Raw genomic sequence first — 12,082 nt, forward strand, 5'->3', positions numbered from 1 at the left:
ATCACGTGTTGAGGAAGAAATTAACAGGGCACAACAAGAAGTAATAAACGTATTGGTCGATCAAGCAGGAAGAACGAGGGAAAATCATGCAACAATGTTTTTGGGTGCTTTTGTCGACAACATGCAACAATTAAATAATCAGATTCAAGTTCCACAACACTCCCTGGATAACCTTCGCCAACAGTACAACCAACTCTTGTTACAATTGTTAAATCATGCCGAAGGAAACCAGGTTTTTCCTGATGAAATCGAAAGAGTGTCATTAGAATTATCACGTGTTGAGGGAGAAATTAACAGGGCACAACAAGAAGTAATAAACGTATTGGTCTATCAAGCAGCAAGAACGAGGGAAAATTTATTGCAGTCGATGAGTAAGGCCCGCGAACTCATCGTTGACAGCATCGAGGATGCTCACACCCTTTTAGAACTGAGAAACGTGTACAATTGGCAGGGTTCAGCGAGATTATTTGTCCGTTTGCCCATTCGAGATGCTATTATGGGGATCTTGCAACCAACTGGCCCAAATGTTAATGCGATAAACATCATAGATTTTGATTTAAATGATTGAGATATTTGATAAAAGAAACACGTTGCTAAGCTTTCTGATGGCTATACTGAAGTGGCTATAGTAGGCAGTCCTGATCGTGAAAACAATACTTGTGGTTACTTCTTTATTTTATTTATTTTTATTGACATTATTATTTTTTCATCTTTTCTTTATATCTCTCTAATGGACGACTTCTATTTATTTTCTTTTCTTTAGAAATTATCCTTTGTCTATAGTATTATCTCAAATTTAAAGTTATCGTAAATGTGAATTAGTTTTCTTATTAGCTTAAATGGCCGATCACCCCTATAGCTAAGTGTTACTTAATTTTGATCCACCACCGTTACTTTTGTTGAAATAACACATGTAATAGTCACAACTCACGATACAACATTTGAATTGAATTATAGGGAGTACCTTTTATATTATATTGTTACCTTTTCTTTTTTTTTTTCAATCATATACGAAGTAGTTATATACTAGTCCCTCCATTCCCTTTTGTTCTTCCCCTAAAGAATGTTGGGTGTGGTTTAAGAAAACTGAATCTTGGTTTGTATTGGGATATGAGTAATGATTGGGTGTAAGAATAATGATTGGGTGTAAGGGATTATATATTTAAAATAAAGTAAGGAGAGAGAAAATATTAAAGAAATAAGATAAATAGGAGATATTTTATTATTAATAACAAAAAAACCAGTTTAATTCAAACAAAAAAAATCAAGAAAAATCAAACCAAAACATTCAACAAACAATCAAGAATTCGACCAAATTAACAATCAAGAATTCGAACAAAAAAACCAAGATTAAATTCGAACAAAAAAAACCAAATTAAATTCGAACAAAAAAACCAGATTCGAAATCAACAAATCAACAAACAAAACAAACAATCAAGAACGTTTGACATAAATAAAACCCAAAATTTCGGTACAATGAACCCAGAAGTTCGAGAAAATTACACCCAAAATTCAACCCAGAAAATCGAGATTTATTCAACCCAAAATTAAACCCAGAAATTTGACCAAAACAACCCAGAAATTCGAGAAAATCAACCCAAAATTTCGACCAAATCAACCCGAAAATTCGAATTAATCAACCCAGAAATTCCACGAGCAATTCAACCAAAATTAACCCAGAAATTCGACAACAATCAACCCAAAAATTCGACCAAAATCAACCCAAAATTCCGACCACAATCAGCCCACGAAATTCAACCAAAATCAACCAAAAAAATTCGACCAAAATCTAACAAATTCAACCCAGAAACTCGAACAAATTCAACCAAAAATCAAGCAAACTTCAACCCAGAAATATGAACAAATTCAACCCATAAATACGAACACATTCAACCCAAAATCAACCACAAATTCGACCAAATTTAACCCAAAAATCGACCAAATTCAACCCAAAAACTCAGCCAAAAAATCGACCAAAATTAACCCAAAAATTCGACGAAAATCAACTGAGAAATTCGACCAAATTCAACCAGAAAAATCGACAAAAAAATTTGCCCAGAAAATTCGACAAATAAAATACACAAAAATAAATAAAGACCCACTTGATCCTTACTATCACTCACGATTTTAAGGATTTAGAGGTCAAATTCGACCATGAAAACTCTAGATCTAGAGTTTTTATGGTCGAATTTCACCATCTAAAGCCATTTTTTCGTATTCTACAACTTCAATGTAGGGCGGCGGCGGCGGAGGTTTGGTTGTAGTGGTGGCGGCGATCTCAATTCCAGATCTCTGAAGATCAGAGAGATGTTTTGGAGGAGAGATAGTGAAAATGAGAGGAGGAGAGAAACAGAGTAAGGAAATGAAGAGAGAGAGAGAGAGAAATCAGAGAGGTGAGGGGGTTGAAGTGAATCAGTAAGGAAATGAAGAGAGAGAGAAAAATCAGAGAGGTGAGAGAGAGTGAAAGTGACGGTAGTGGGGTGGGGTTATGGGGGATGGGAAATTAATTAAATAAGGGTGATGGGGAAAAAGAGGGTGGAAAAAGGGTAGAATCTTAGGGTTTTTTGGTAAATAGTGGGGAATCTTAGGGTAAATTGGTAAAAAAACTATGGCCAAAAATAGTAAAGATTCAGTAGGGGAAGAACAAAAAGAAATGCTAAAAAAGGAAATGGAAAGAACAAAAAGGAATGGAGGGAGTACTTGTTGCACCGCGCACCTTAACTCGCGGGTGATGCCCAAGATATGAATGTCAGAGATATTGTATTCAGCATATAACAATAGGAAACCTGTTATTGCATTTTTAAACTTTTTTTTTTTCCTTTGGCAATTACATTTTTAAACTATTATCATTAGCTAAAAGAGCCTACAATATATATCAATCTAAAAGCATTTCTAAACATATTGTTCAGTAGCTAGCCCACTTGTTCTTCTGTTTTTTGGGTAGCAGTTCTGCTTTGATTAAGCATTACCAGATAGCATGTGAATTTGACTATTGAATTGACAACAGAAAATGGAAATTCTGCACTGCACTTGACCAAAAGTAAACCAACACTTAGGAATTTTCACGAGCAATTCCATATCCAAACAACTACTCCATTTAACAATTCCTAGAAAAACAAAACAATTGCATTCATTGCTTGATTCATCAACATTTACAGGACACTGTTTATATAATACAACCTTGCTACAAAGCACTGTTTCGATCAGCTGAAACGCCACCAAAATGGGGAAGTATGATAGTGAAATTACAATTTATCCCGGAAATCCAAAACCTTGAGCAAGAATTGTCACTAAAAACTCAGAAGCTTAACTGTTGAATTTTGTCAAAAACCTTTTCTACTTCTGCTACTTGGACTAGCAGGAGCAGGACTTCTTATATTAACAGATTCGCCGAAACTATGAGCACGAGCAGGACTGCTTCGATAACTGTCAACCCGAAGTGGGGATCCTATTGTACCCTCAGTCCCTCTGGAGGCCTCGGCCTCCAAAACTTTTGCTTCTTCAGTCAACATTCCTAACTTTCATGGGGAAAAGCTTCATAATTAGTTCATGCAAAGGAGATCACAATAGGGCTCCGTTTGGTTGGGTATAAAACATTTTCAGTGTAAGACGATTTTCATGGAAAACACAATTCTAAAACTAGTTTTCCGTTGTTTGGTTCCATGTAAGAAAAATGGTGAAACGAAAGGAAAATAGGAAGGGAAAGTAAGCAGGTAGTGAAATGAGTGTACAAGAGCGATAAGGAAAAGGAAGGAAAACGGTTTTCCCTGCAATTTTACTCCTAGGGAAAATGGTTTTATACTCCTTTACAAACCATACAATGTAAAATTGAAAATAGAGGAAAACTGTTTTCAGCGAAAATATTTTATGTCCTACCAAACGGGGCCTAGGTGTAAGAGGGTGGGGGGGGTGGGGGGGGGGGGGGGGTGAGAGGAGTACCCGAAGTTCATTTTCTCGAAGACGGTCTTCAAGAGCCTCAATAGCAGGAGTAAGACTGCAATATTCAGAATCCAGTGAACGTAAAATAAAATGTAGCAGCAGAGTAAAGTAGCTCCTGAAAATCAGCTTACTCACCAGTACTCCATTAACTTGCACATTGAAGCCTGATATGTTGATGTATGATGAATGAAAGTAAGAGGATGAACCTTGCCATCCCTTTACAAAAGTTTTGATACAATAACAAAATGTTAGGATTTGGAAACAAGTAGAGAAAAGAAGACTATCCAGCCATCAGCATTCAGCAGTTTACCTGATATTCTGGGATACGGCTTGGTGATAAGCAGCCTTCTCCTCTTCATATAGCACGCGCTGCAAATCCGTAAAAGAGGACAAAGGTGAATCAAGCTTGAGAAGGGACAATGCAGGAAGAACGTCAAGAGGAATTTCTTTCCGAATATACTCTGCTCCACTGCCAATGAAGACCGAGAAATAACTTGAGAAACATTCAAACATTGCACTAGAAGAACACCAATGTACAAATGAAATAAACCAATAACTCAAGATCAAGAAGTAGCCTGTACAATCAACATAGTTTCACCTAAACAATTGCATGATAATGGTCACCGTCGTAGTAACATCAGCTAAATTAGCTCACATTAATATGGTCACCTTGGTTGTAACGTCACCTAAATTAGCTCACATTGATACCGTTACATCATCCATTATTATTTTTACAATTTGTAACATTGAACATCATTATATAAGTATCATGGTTCAGCATCATTCTCTTATCTAGAAACACAAACATCAACTACTCACCTAACTCAAATGCAAAAGAAAAGTTTCCTCAACAATTCCTATGGATACTTCCCCAATCCAATCTCCAATTCCCCTCCCAATTCGACAAGTCCAACAAAACTTAAGCAATTACAGTCGTGGCCAATCCGGCAGTGAAGAAAGCATAATTCGAGTTCTTGTTCGCCGAAGAACAAGAAGAGCGAGCAATCTGGGAAGAAGAACACTCCAACAAAGGGAACTCGGAGGAGTATGCGTCTTGCTGCTGAGTAAAAAGAGATCCTCCTGCTTTTGTGGACCTCTCTAATGACGATGACGCGAATGAGGGACAGAAAGCTATTGTCGTTGAAAAGAAGGAATTTATGAGAGGAACTTATAACTAATTTTCTATTACTATCCTTAAGAGACTTCCCGTTATTCGTTCTTTTCAATAATTTATATATCTTTATAGCGTAAAATATATTTCTTGAACAATTGAAATATCGGGCTCTTTCATTTGTAAGGTATTATTATGAACCATAACATATATATTTAACATTTCAATCTAATGATGTTTCCTTGATTGATAGGCAACTGAATAACCAAATACTATACAACATAATAGCATAGAAGAAAAGATGCTTACCACGCTGCTGCTTTAGGAAAATGGTTCCTTTTATGGTGCCAGTGATACATAGAGAAATGATATTAGGGGTGCTAAACCTCTGAACCGAACCCGGGCATGGGTAGGGTGGTCTTGGCTCGGCCCGACAATGAATTTGTCAAGCTAGGCTTGAGCTCAAACTCAACAAGCTTCAATTTCTATGCTCAACTCAAGCTTGAAATCAAAATTTAAAGTTCGGCTAGAGCTTGAAGCTTGGTTCAGGCTTGTCAAACCCAAAGATTAGTATAGGCTCAAGCACATAATAGTTTAATATACCACCCAAAACCGTGATGACCTAGGCCCAAACAGAGGCCCAGAGCTAGATCGAGTAGTACCACTCCCAGAGATAGCATTGGTAACTCTTCCCGCGTATCGGTTTACAATTATCCACCGGGGAGAAAGTGTTTTATTGTACTCCCTCCGTTTTCCTAAGTTCTACCCATTTACTATTCATGAGATCAAAACTAAAAAACTTTGACCATGTATCTTGATGTATGTATAAGAAAAGAACATTTATATGGGATCTTGTGGATTTGTTTCGTTATGTATTTTTCTAAACATCAACATTTTATAATTTTCACCTATGCACAATTCAAGATAACAATGGTCAAACTAACGCGTTGGAAACCGCGAAAAATCAAGTGAGTAGAATTCAGGAAGGAGTACCAATCTTTGTTTTGTTTTCTTTCTTTTTTGTTGCGGCTTTGGATCCTTCTTTCGCATCTCACTTGTACTATTTACACCCAAAAAAACCCGATAACAAACTATCCCCTTTACCAGCTCTCAATTGTTGTGGTTGACTCGCTGTTCATCAGATCTAACATATAACTCCTTTTTCTATTTACATACAAATTACCGGACAATAAAGCTAACTAATTCTCTTCAATCATAACATATGAGGTATCCCATTAAAACTCCACAGTCCATCCGTGAATGCAATTTTTTTAAGAAGAAAAAACCAACACTAATGGTGGATCTGCTGTTTTTGACCCACTGAAGTTGCCTAGTTGGGATTGAAAACACTGGAGTCGGCAATTTCAGATTTAACTAATCATTCACTGGCCATTACAAAATTAATTATCTACTACTTCTGGATTAATTCATGAAATGTTAATGAACAGTGGAGTTCTCCGTCCATGTCAGGTTTAAGTTGCAGAATTTGTTTCTATTTTTAAGGAAACAGAGTGAAGTCGGTTTTGGTTCTGGAAGTAGAATATTCTGTTTTAATCTTGGCCATTGATCTTTAGATTTAACGGTCTAAATTGTTTCTTACCCCTCTCACATAAATTACCCTTGATGTTTAAATTGCTTATATAAATATTTATTTTTTATATTTAAAAATACTCAACCTGTTCACGAGCTTGCTCGAAATTGGCCGTTAATATCTTGAGCCTAACCTAAGCTCAAGCCGAGCTTTGACCAGACTGAGCTCGAATAATTCGCGAGCCAGACTGGCTCATTACCATGATAATTAATATTGTAGAAGAAATGAAGTAACACATTAGAGAAAGGACGAGCACGTACTCAATTATACCTCATTTCCAAATGAGAGCGGTGCATTGCTTCTTGCATGCCATCAGACATATCCATGGGATCGATGTCGCCAAAAGCATTACCAGAGCTTTCAGGATGAAACTTCCCTCCTACTCTATCAGTGCCCTGAAATTGCCAACCACGTGTAAAGAAGCCGCCTAAAATTCAAATTTCTCAACATGAAACCATTCAAATGCAGACAAAAGGGAAGTTTAGAAAGTAGAAAAGAGTATCATAAAACATAACAAAATATCCTTCTATCATCAACACAAAATTATAAATTGGTTTTCCTTAATAGAACCTTTTTTTTTCTTCTTATTGTGGTTCCAACTTACCTGAACTTTTAGAAAAATGATCAAGAATCAGTACACAAGGAACCCTTTGTCAATCACTACAAATATCATACGAAATCAAAGCTGAATGAAGAGATGCCTTATATGTTACTACGTTTATCACTGAGACTTATCCATAGGTTCTGAAATACTTCAATGAATTCAATGATTGCCAAGAAAAACACAAGGGTTCGCACGAGGGAGGTCCATGGCTCACTATAAACATGAGAAAGGTTTTGCACGAGGAAGATTCATGGGTAATTTATGAAGTACGAGTTTAGGACCAAGAAAAAAAAAATCTAAAAAGAAGTTTTCTGACAAGTTGGAAACTAGACTAGGGAATATCTTCTTGAACACTCAGTCATCTCCAACAATTTGGGAAAACATACAAATTTCACAATTGGGCCCTAATAATTGTTAAAAAAATCATTACTACAACATATATGGAAACTCGGACATGAACGAGAAATGAAATTTTTCTAAGATACGGTTATGGAAATGAAACGACAAATAATTTTTATTAACTTGGGCTGAGGATGATTACAGTAAGATACAAAAAACGAAAAGAAGAAAAACTTATTACTGTATCTAACGATATTTTCATACTTTAAAGTGATAAGAAAGTAAGGATTATGATTAATGGGTTAGGGAAGTAGGGTTTTTGCATGTTGTGTGCGTTATACGATCAGTGTCGAAGGACTTCGCAGTTCCCAATTCCTTTGCTTTAGGGCTTCGAGAATCGAAAAAGGTAGGAACAACAGGATAGGGGGGAAAAAGAAAAGCAATTGAGAAGGAAAGGGGGAAGCAAACCAAGAAGTGCAGGGTTTCATCGAAAGTCATTCACTGTAGCCAATATGGTTAGATAAACAAATCCAACTCCATGTCTAACCTTAGTTGAAGCAGTTCTTGAATCACCAGTGTCCTGTTCAAGTTTTTCAGCCTTTCCAGAACCTAACCTTGAAGCATCATCAGAACTCAGAGATGATTCAACATCTATGATATTATTTTTATGTACAGGAGACAGAGTAACAGCTCTTGAAATGTAGCTCTGTTTCCCATCCAGGGACTGGAAAGCAATGGCTTGAATTCTTCCAACCTGGATAGTTGACCAACAAATTCACAAATTCCTCCAGCAGAAGTGCAAGAAAAACGGTTGAAATTATGTATTTAGACGCAAACCTTAAAAGTATCTTCATTAAAACATGAAAATATAAGCCCAATGAAGCCTGAATCTAAAAGCTGATACATTGCCTGAGTGCGCACATCTGCAGAGGGTAGTCAATTTCAATAAAAGGGCAAACCAAGACAATAAAACAGAGCTCATCAATCATAGACTCTTGGTGCAAAGAATACTTCAGCTTGGATTTTAAATTGCTAGGACTCAGCTATAGATTGCAGCAGTTTTTAAGAACTAAACAACTGCACCTAGCTAAAAAAACAACTTGCATACATTTACATACATTACATATGTGTGAGCATGTGAGAGCATTGTTGCAACTTGCATTCTTCCAAAAACAATTATATGACCAAACAGATGTTATCATCTCAGCTACCATTGCATTAGACAAAGCAACTCATTGCTAGAGGCAAAGCCAAAAACAACTACATAGCATCCGAAAAATACAAATAATTAAAAACAGAAGCTCAATAGAGTAAGAGATATGAAAATGAAACCAGAGAAAAAGAAAAAGAAAAACATTACTGGTCTGGAGGGGGGGTGGGGGAAAAGAAGAAAAGCTGCCTAAATAGCCTACACCGGTTAGAACAATGATGCGTAAGTTTTGATCTTGCAGAACCATTTCCGGCAGGTGTTAAACCAGGAGCGGGTTTTTGTATTTTTTTAACTGAAAGGTCAAAACAAAACTTTGAAATTCCTGTAAGTTTTTAAACTCTGGATTGTATAGAAACAAATAAGAGCATAGGAGAAAACAACACTTTTATTTCAGAATAGAGTCTGGACTCAGTCAACGAGCTAATACCCCTCTTCACTCTCTTTCTTCCCCTCAACCCTGCTTGTATCTGATAACTTCTCAATATCTGAAGATGTAGGTCTTTGAAATTTTAGTTTGGCCTAATAATTCATCTGTTGATGAACCTGTAACTGTGGAGTGGTTTGTATTCTTGTAAATATCGTATGAGATGAGAACAGTTTTAATATCATGCCTATAATTTCAAATTTTATTTTATTGCGTATGCAAAATATACGTATAATGAACACCTGATATTAAACCCCACAACTAGAATATAGATACTAAATTAGGTGCACCATAGAAACCCACTGTTCTATGTTGATGGTTGGATTTGAGTAGAAGCTAAGCAACCCTTGCGAAATGAATCATTTGACTCAATGTCCACATGACGATAGGCAACAATTAAAAGTAACAACAGTCGCAATACTTACCAACATGCGATGGAAGGACAGTTATATGAGGATGAGAATGATACCATCCAATCACTCTTGTTCTTCTTCCTGTTGCAGCACTCATCCTGTTCTAATTAGTTAATTACACAACCATCCAGAATTGCTATGCACATTTATCTAAAAACTGGAACTCCTAGGTTCACTCGTGTGCACATGATTACATAGGTGCTATTGGGTGCTAAAAACTTGAAATTCATCAATTAAGCAATGCCGCGAAATGGCCTAGTTGACAATACCATGCAAATGGCCTACTTTATTTTGCTATGGTTTCTTTGAGAATAAATGAATCTTGACAAATTTGTGAATCTTTATAAAAATGATGGGTTGTAGTTAAATACTTCTCTATATGAAAATACCAAACAAACAAACATGCACTCACTAAAGCCAATCACTAGGTTAAAGTTGCATCCTTAATGTGCTAGACTTTGTGTCATTTTTATTTTTATTGCCATCTTGGGAAGATCATATTTACTATCCAATGCATCCCTACCCAGTTTCACAGTAAGAAACATCCTCCCTCACACACTGCCCCACCCGAAATAAAAAGGGACTTAAGGAAGTTTGCCTAACATACACAAACAATAACAAAGGATATTTCCGCCATAGCTGATGCTGCAGCCAACTGTTCGGGATTAGTCTCCACTCTATCCTTCCTCCTATCAGACCGAGTCTGCGGTGCCGCGCCCCATATCAAAGCAGTCGTATTTCCACTTCTCGAACACTGAATTTTTAAAGTTACCATCATTGCATCAGTATTAGAGAGAATCTGACAGTAAAATAGGAGGCAAGTACTTCACCAAAAGGCAAATTGTACCACCACTCTAAAGTTCTTTTCATCTTTCTCTCTAACACAATTCTACATTTCTGCTCAAACTAAACAACAACCAATTATTCCTTGCTGATGAAACAAGAAAACCCCAATTACTCACCCACACTAACTTATACCCAAAACTCAGTCAATTTCAAACCCTAAACCCAATTAACTCGCATGTTAAAAAACAAACCTATATTTCTTTGATTTTCAGACCATAATTCCATCTTTCAGCTCCCTAATGATTAACAGAAATTAAAACAAAACGAAATGAAAATTTTAAAAATCAGAAAGCCATCAACAAAACAAACCCAAAATTTCCCCTAACACCCAATAATCGTATGCACATTAAAAATCATAAATTTCATCAATATTAAAGAAAAGTAAGCCTTAAATTAATCAATTTTCAGATACCCATCAACAAATCTTAATAAAAACTACAGAAAAATCAAAAAACAAAGATATGGAGAAGAAGAAATAAACCTCAATGTCCCCAAGAAGAAGGCCCATGATCTCTTCAGTTTCGGTGGAAAATGCGTGGGTGACGCAAGTTAACCACACTTCTTCGGACATTTTTACGCTTGTTAGCGACATCTTTTCCTTGTCAATCTCACCTATGAGAGGTGAAAATGGTGATTTGGGAGGAAGTGCAGGTACAACGTCACTGCAGTTCTCCTGGTCAAGGGGTGAAATCGCGTTGAGTTGAGGAAAGAACGAGAGTTTGTTGTTCGCTTATTGTCAGTCCAAACCGCTGAATTGTCATATTTGCTTTTGGAAAATGCGAAATATCGAGTGGCATTCTCGTAATTATAATGAGAAAAATATGAAGTATAATCTAAAAATTGCGATGTATAATATATGTATTTGGACTTTAGACTCAACCCTTTGGAGTTCAAATATCCAATAAAGTCCGGAGTCTTTTAATTTTAATTATTCCCTCTGTTTTATTTTACCTGCATCACTTGAACAGGCACGCTTGTCAACGCATCTTTAACCATTAAGTATTGTGATAATTATAACAAAACGTCTTGCACACACAAGGTACAAAAGGTCTTGCGCGCACAAGGTGCACAATAAATTTATTGTACACCAAGATAACTTTAACTATTTTTTTTGTAACTTTAACTTAGTTTTGATTAACTTTTATATTAGTAAAAAAAATTGATAGATAAATATTTTAAAGGGTTAAATTATTAATTTTATACATTATTAGTGATTTTGAAGAAATAAGTGTTACTAAAATGAAAAAATTTATCACTTAAAAATAGATAACTTTTACATATATATGCTTAACTTTTAAGCATTTTGAGTTAACTTTTACTCTGGTGTACAATATTTATTGTACACCCATTATAAATAAGAATTTGTGCACAAGGTATACACCGGAATAATTTTTATCCAGTTGTTTGTAACTTTTAATATTATTAACTTTTGTATTATGGAAAAAAAAAAGTTGATGGATAAACATTTTAAAGGATTAAGTAGTTACTTTTATACATTATTAGTGATTTTGAATGAATATTTTTTATTAAAATGAAAAAAATTATCACTACAAAATAGATACTTTTTACATATATCGGGGTAACTTTTAAGCAATTTTTAGTTAA

The 12,082-nt window shown here is 35.7% G+C and overlaps 1 protein-coding gene across 1 annotated transcript; it reads right to left on the bottom strand.

Moving 5' to 3' along the window:
- Nucleotides 1–3,104: 3,104 nt before the first annotated feature.
- On the bottom strand, nt 3,105–11,224 carry LOC110798294 (uncharacterized). The gene is made up of 10 exons (XM_056842816.1): nt 10,959–11,224; nt 10,259–10,385; nt 9,644–9,730; nt 8,422–8,507; nt 8,132–8,338; nt 6,912–7,036; nt 4,250–4,408; nt 4,075–4,155; nt 3,940–3,994; nt 3,105–3,518 (listed from the first exon to the last, which is right to left on the bottom strand). Exons 1-10 carry the CDS (start codon nt 11,067–11,069, stop codon nt 3,324–3,326), a joined length of 1,233 nt encoding a protein of 410 aa, XP_056698794.1. The 5' UTR covers nt 11,070–11,224; the 3' UTR covers nt 3,105–3,323.
- Between the last annotated feature and the right edge of the window lie 858 nt (nt 11,225–12,082).

Source organism: Spinacia oleracea, chromosome 4 (genome assembly GCF_020520425.1).
Source record: "Spinacia oleracea cultivar Varoflay chromosome 4, BTI_SOV_V1, whole genome shotgun sequence".
NCBI lineage: Eukaryota > Viridiplantae > Streptophyta > Magnoliopsida > Caryophyllales > Amaranthaceae > Spinacia > Spinacia oleracea.

Bases quoted from the DNA above. Each gene is read 5' to 3' on its own strand.
- LOC110798294 (XM_056842816.1), bottom strand. From the start codon at position 11,069: ATGTCGCTAACAAGCGTAAAAATGTCCGAAGAAGTGTGGTTAACTTGC. The intron at 7,037-8,131 runs GTTAGACATGGA...TGGCAATTTCAG, and splicing joins CAAGAACTGCTTCAACTAAG to GGCACTGATAGAGTAGGAGG. The intron at 4,409-6,911 runs GTATAATTGAGT...CTTCATTGGCAG, and splicing joins CGCTCTCATTTGGAAATGAG to TGGAGCAGAGTATATTCGGA.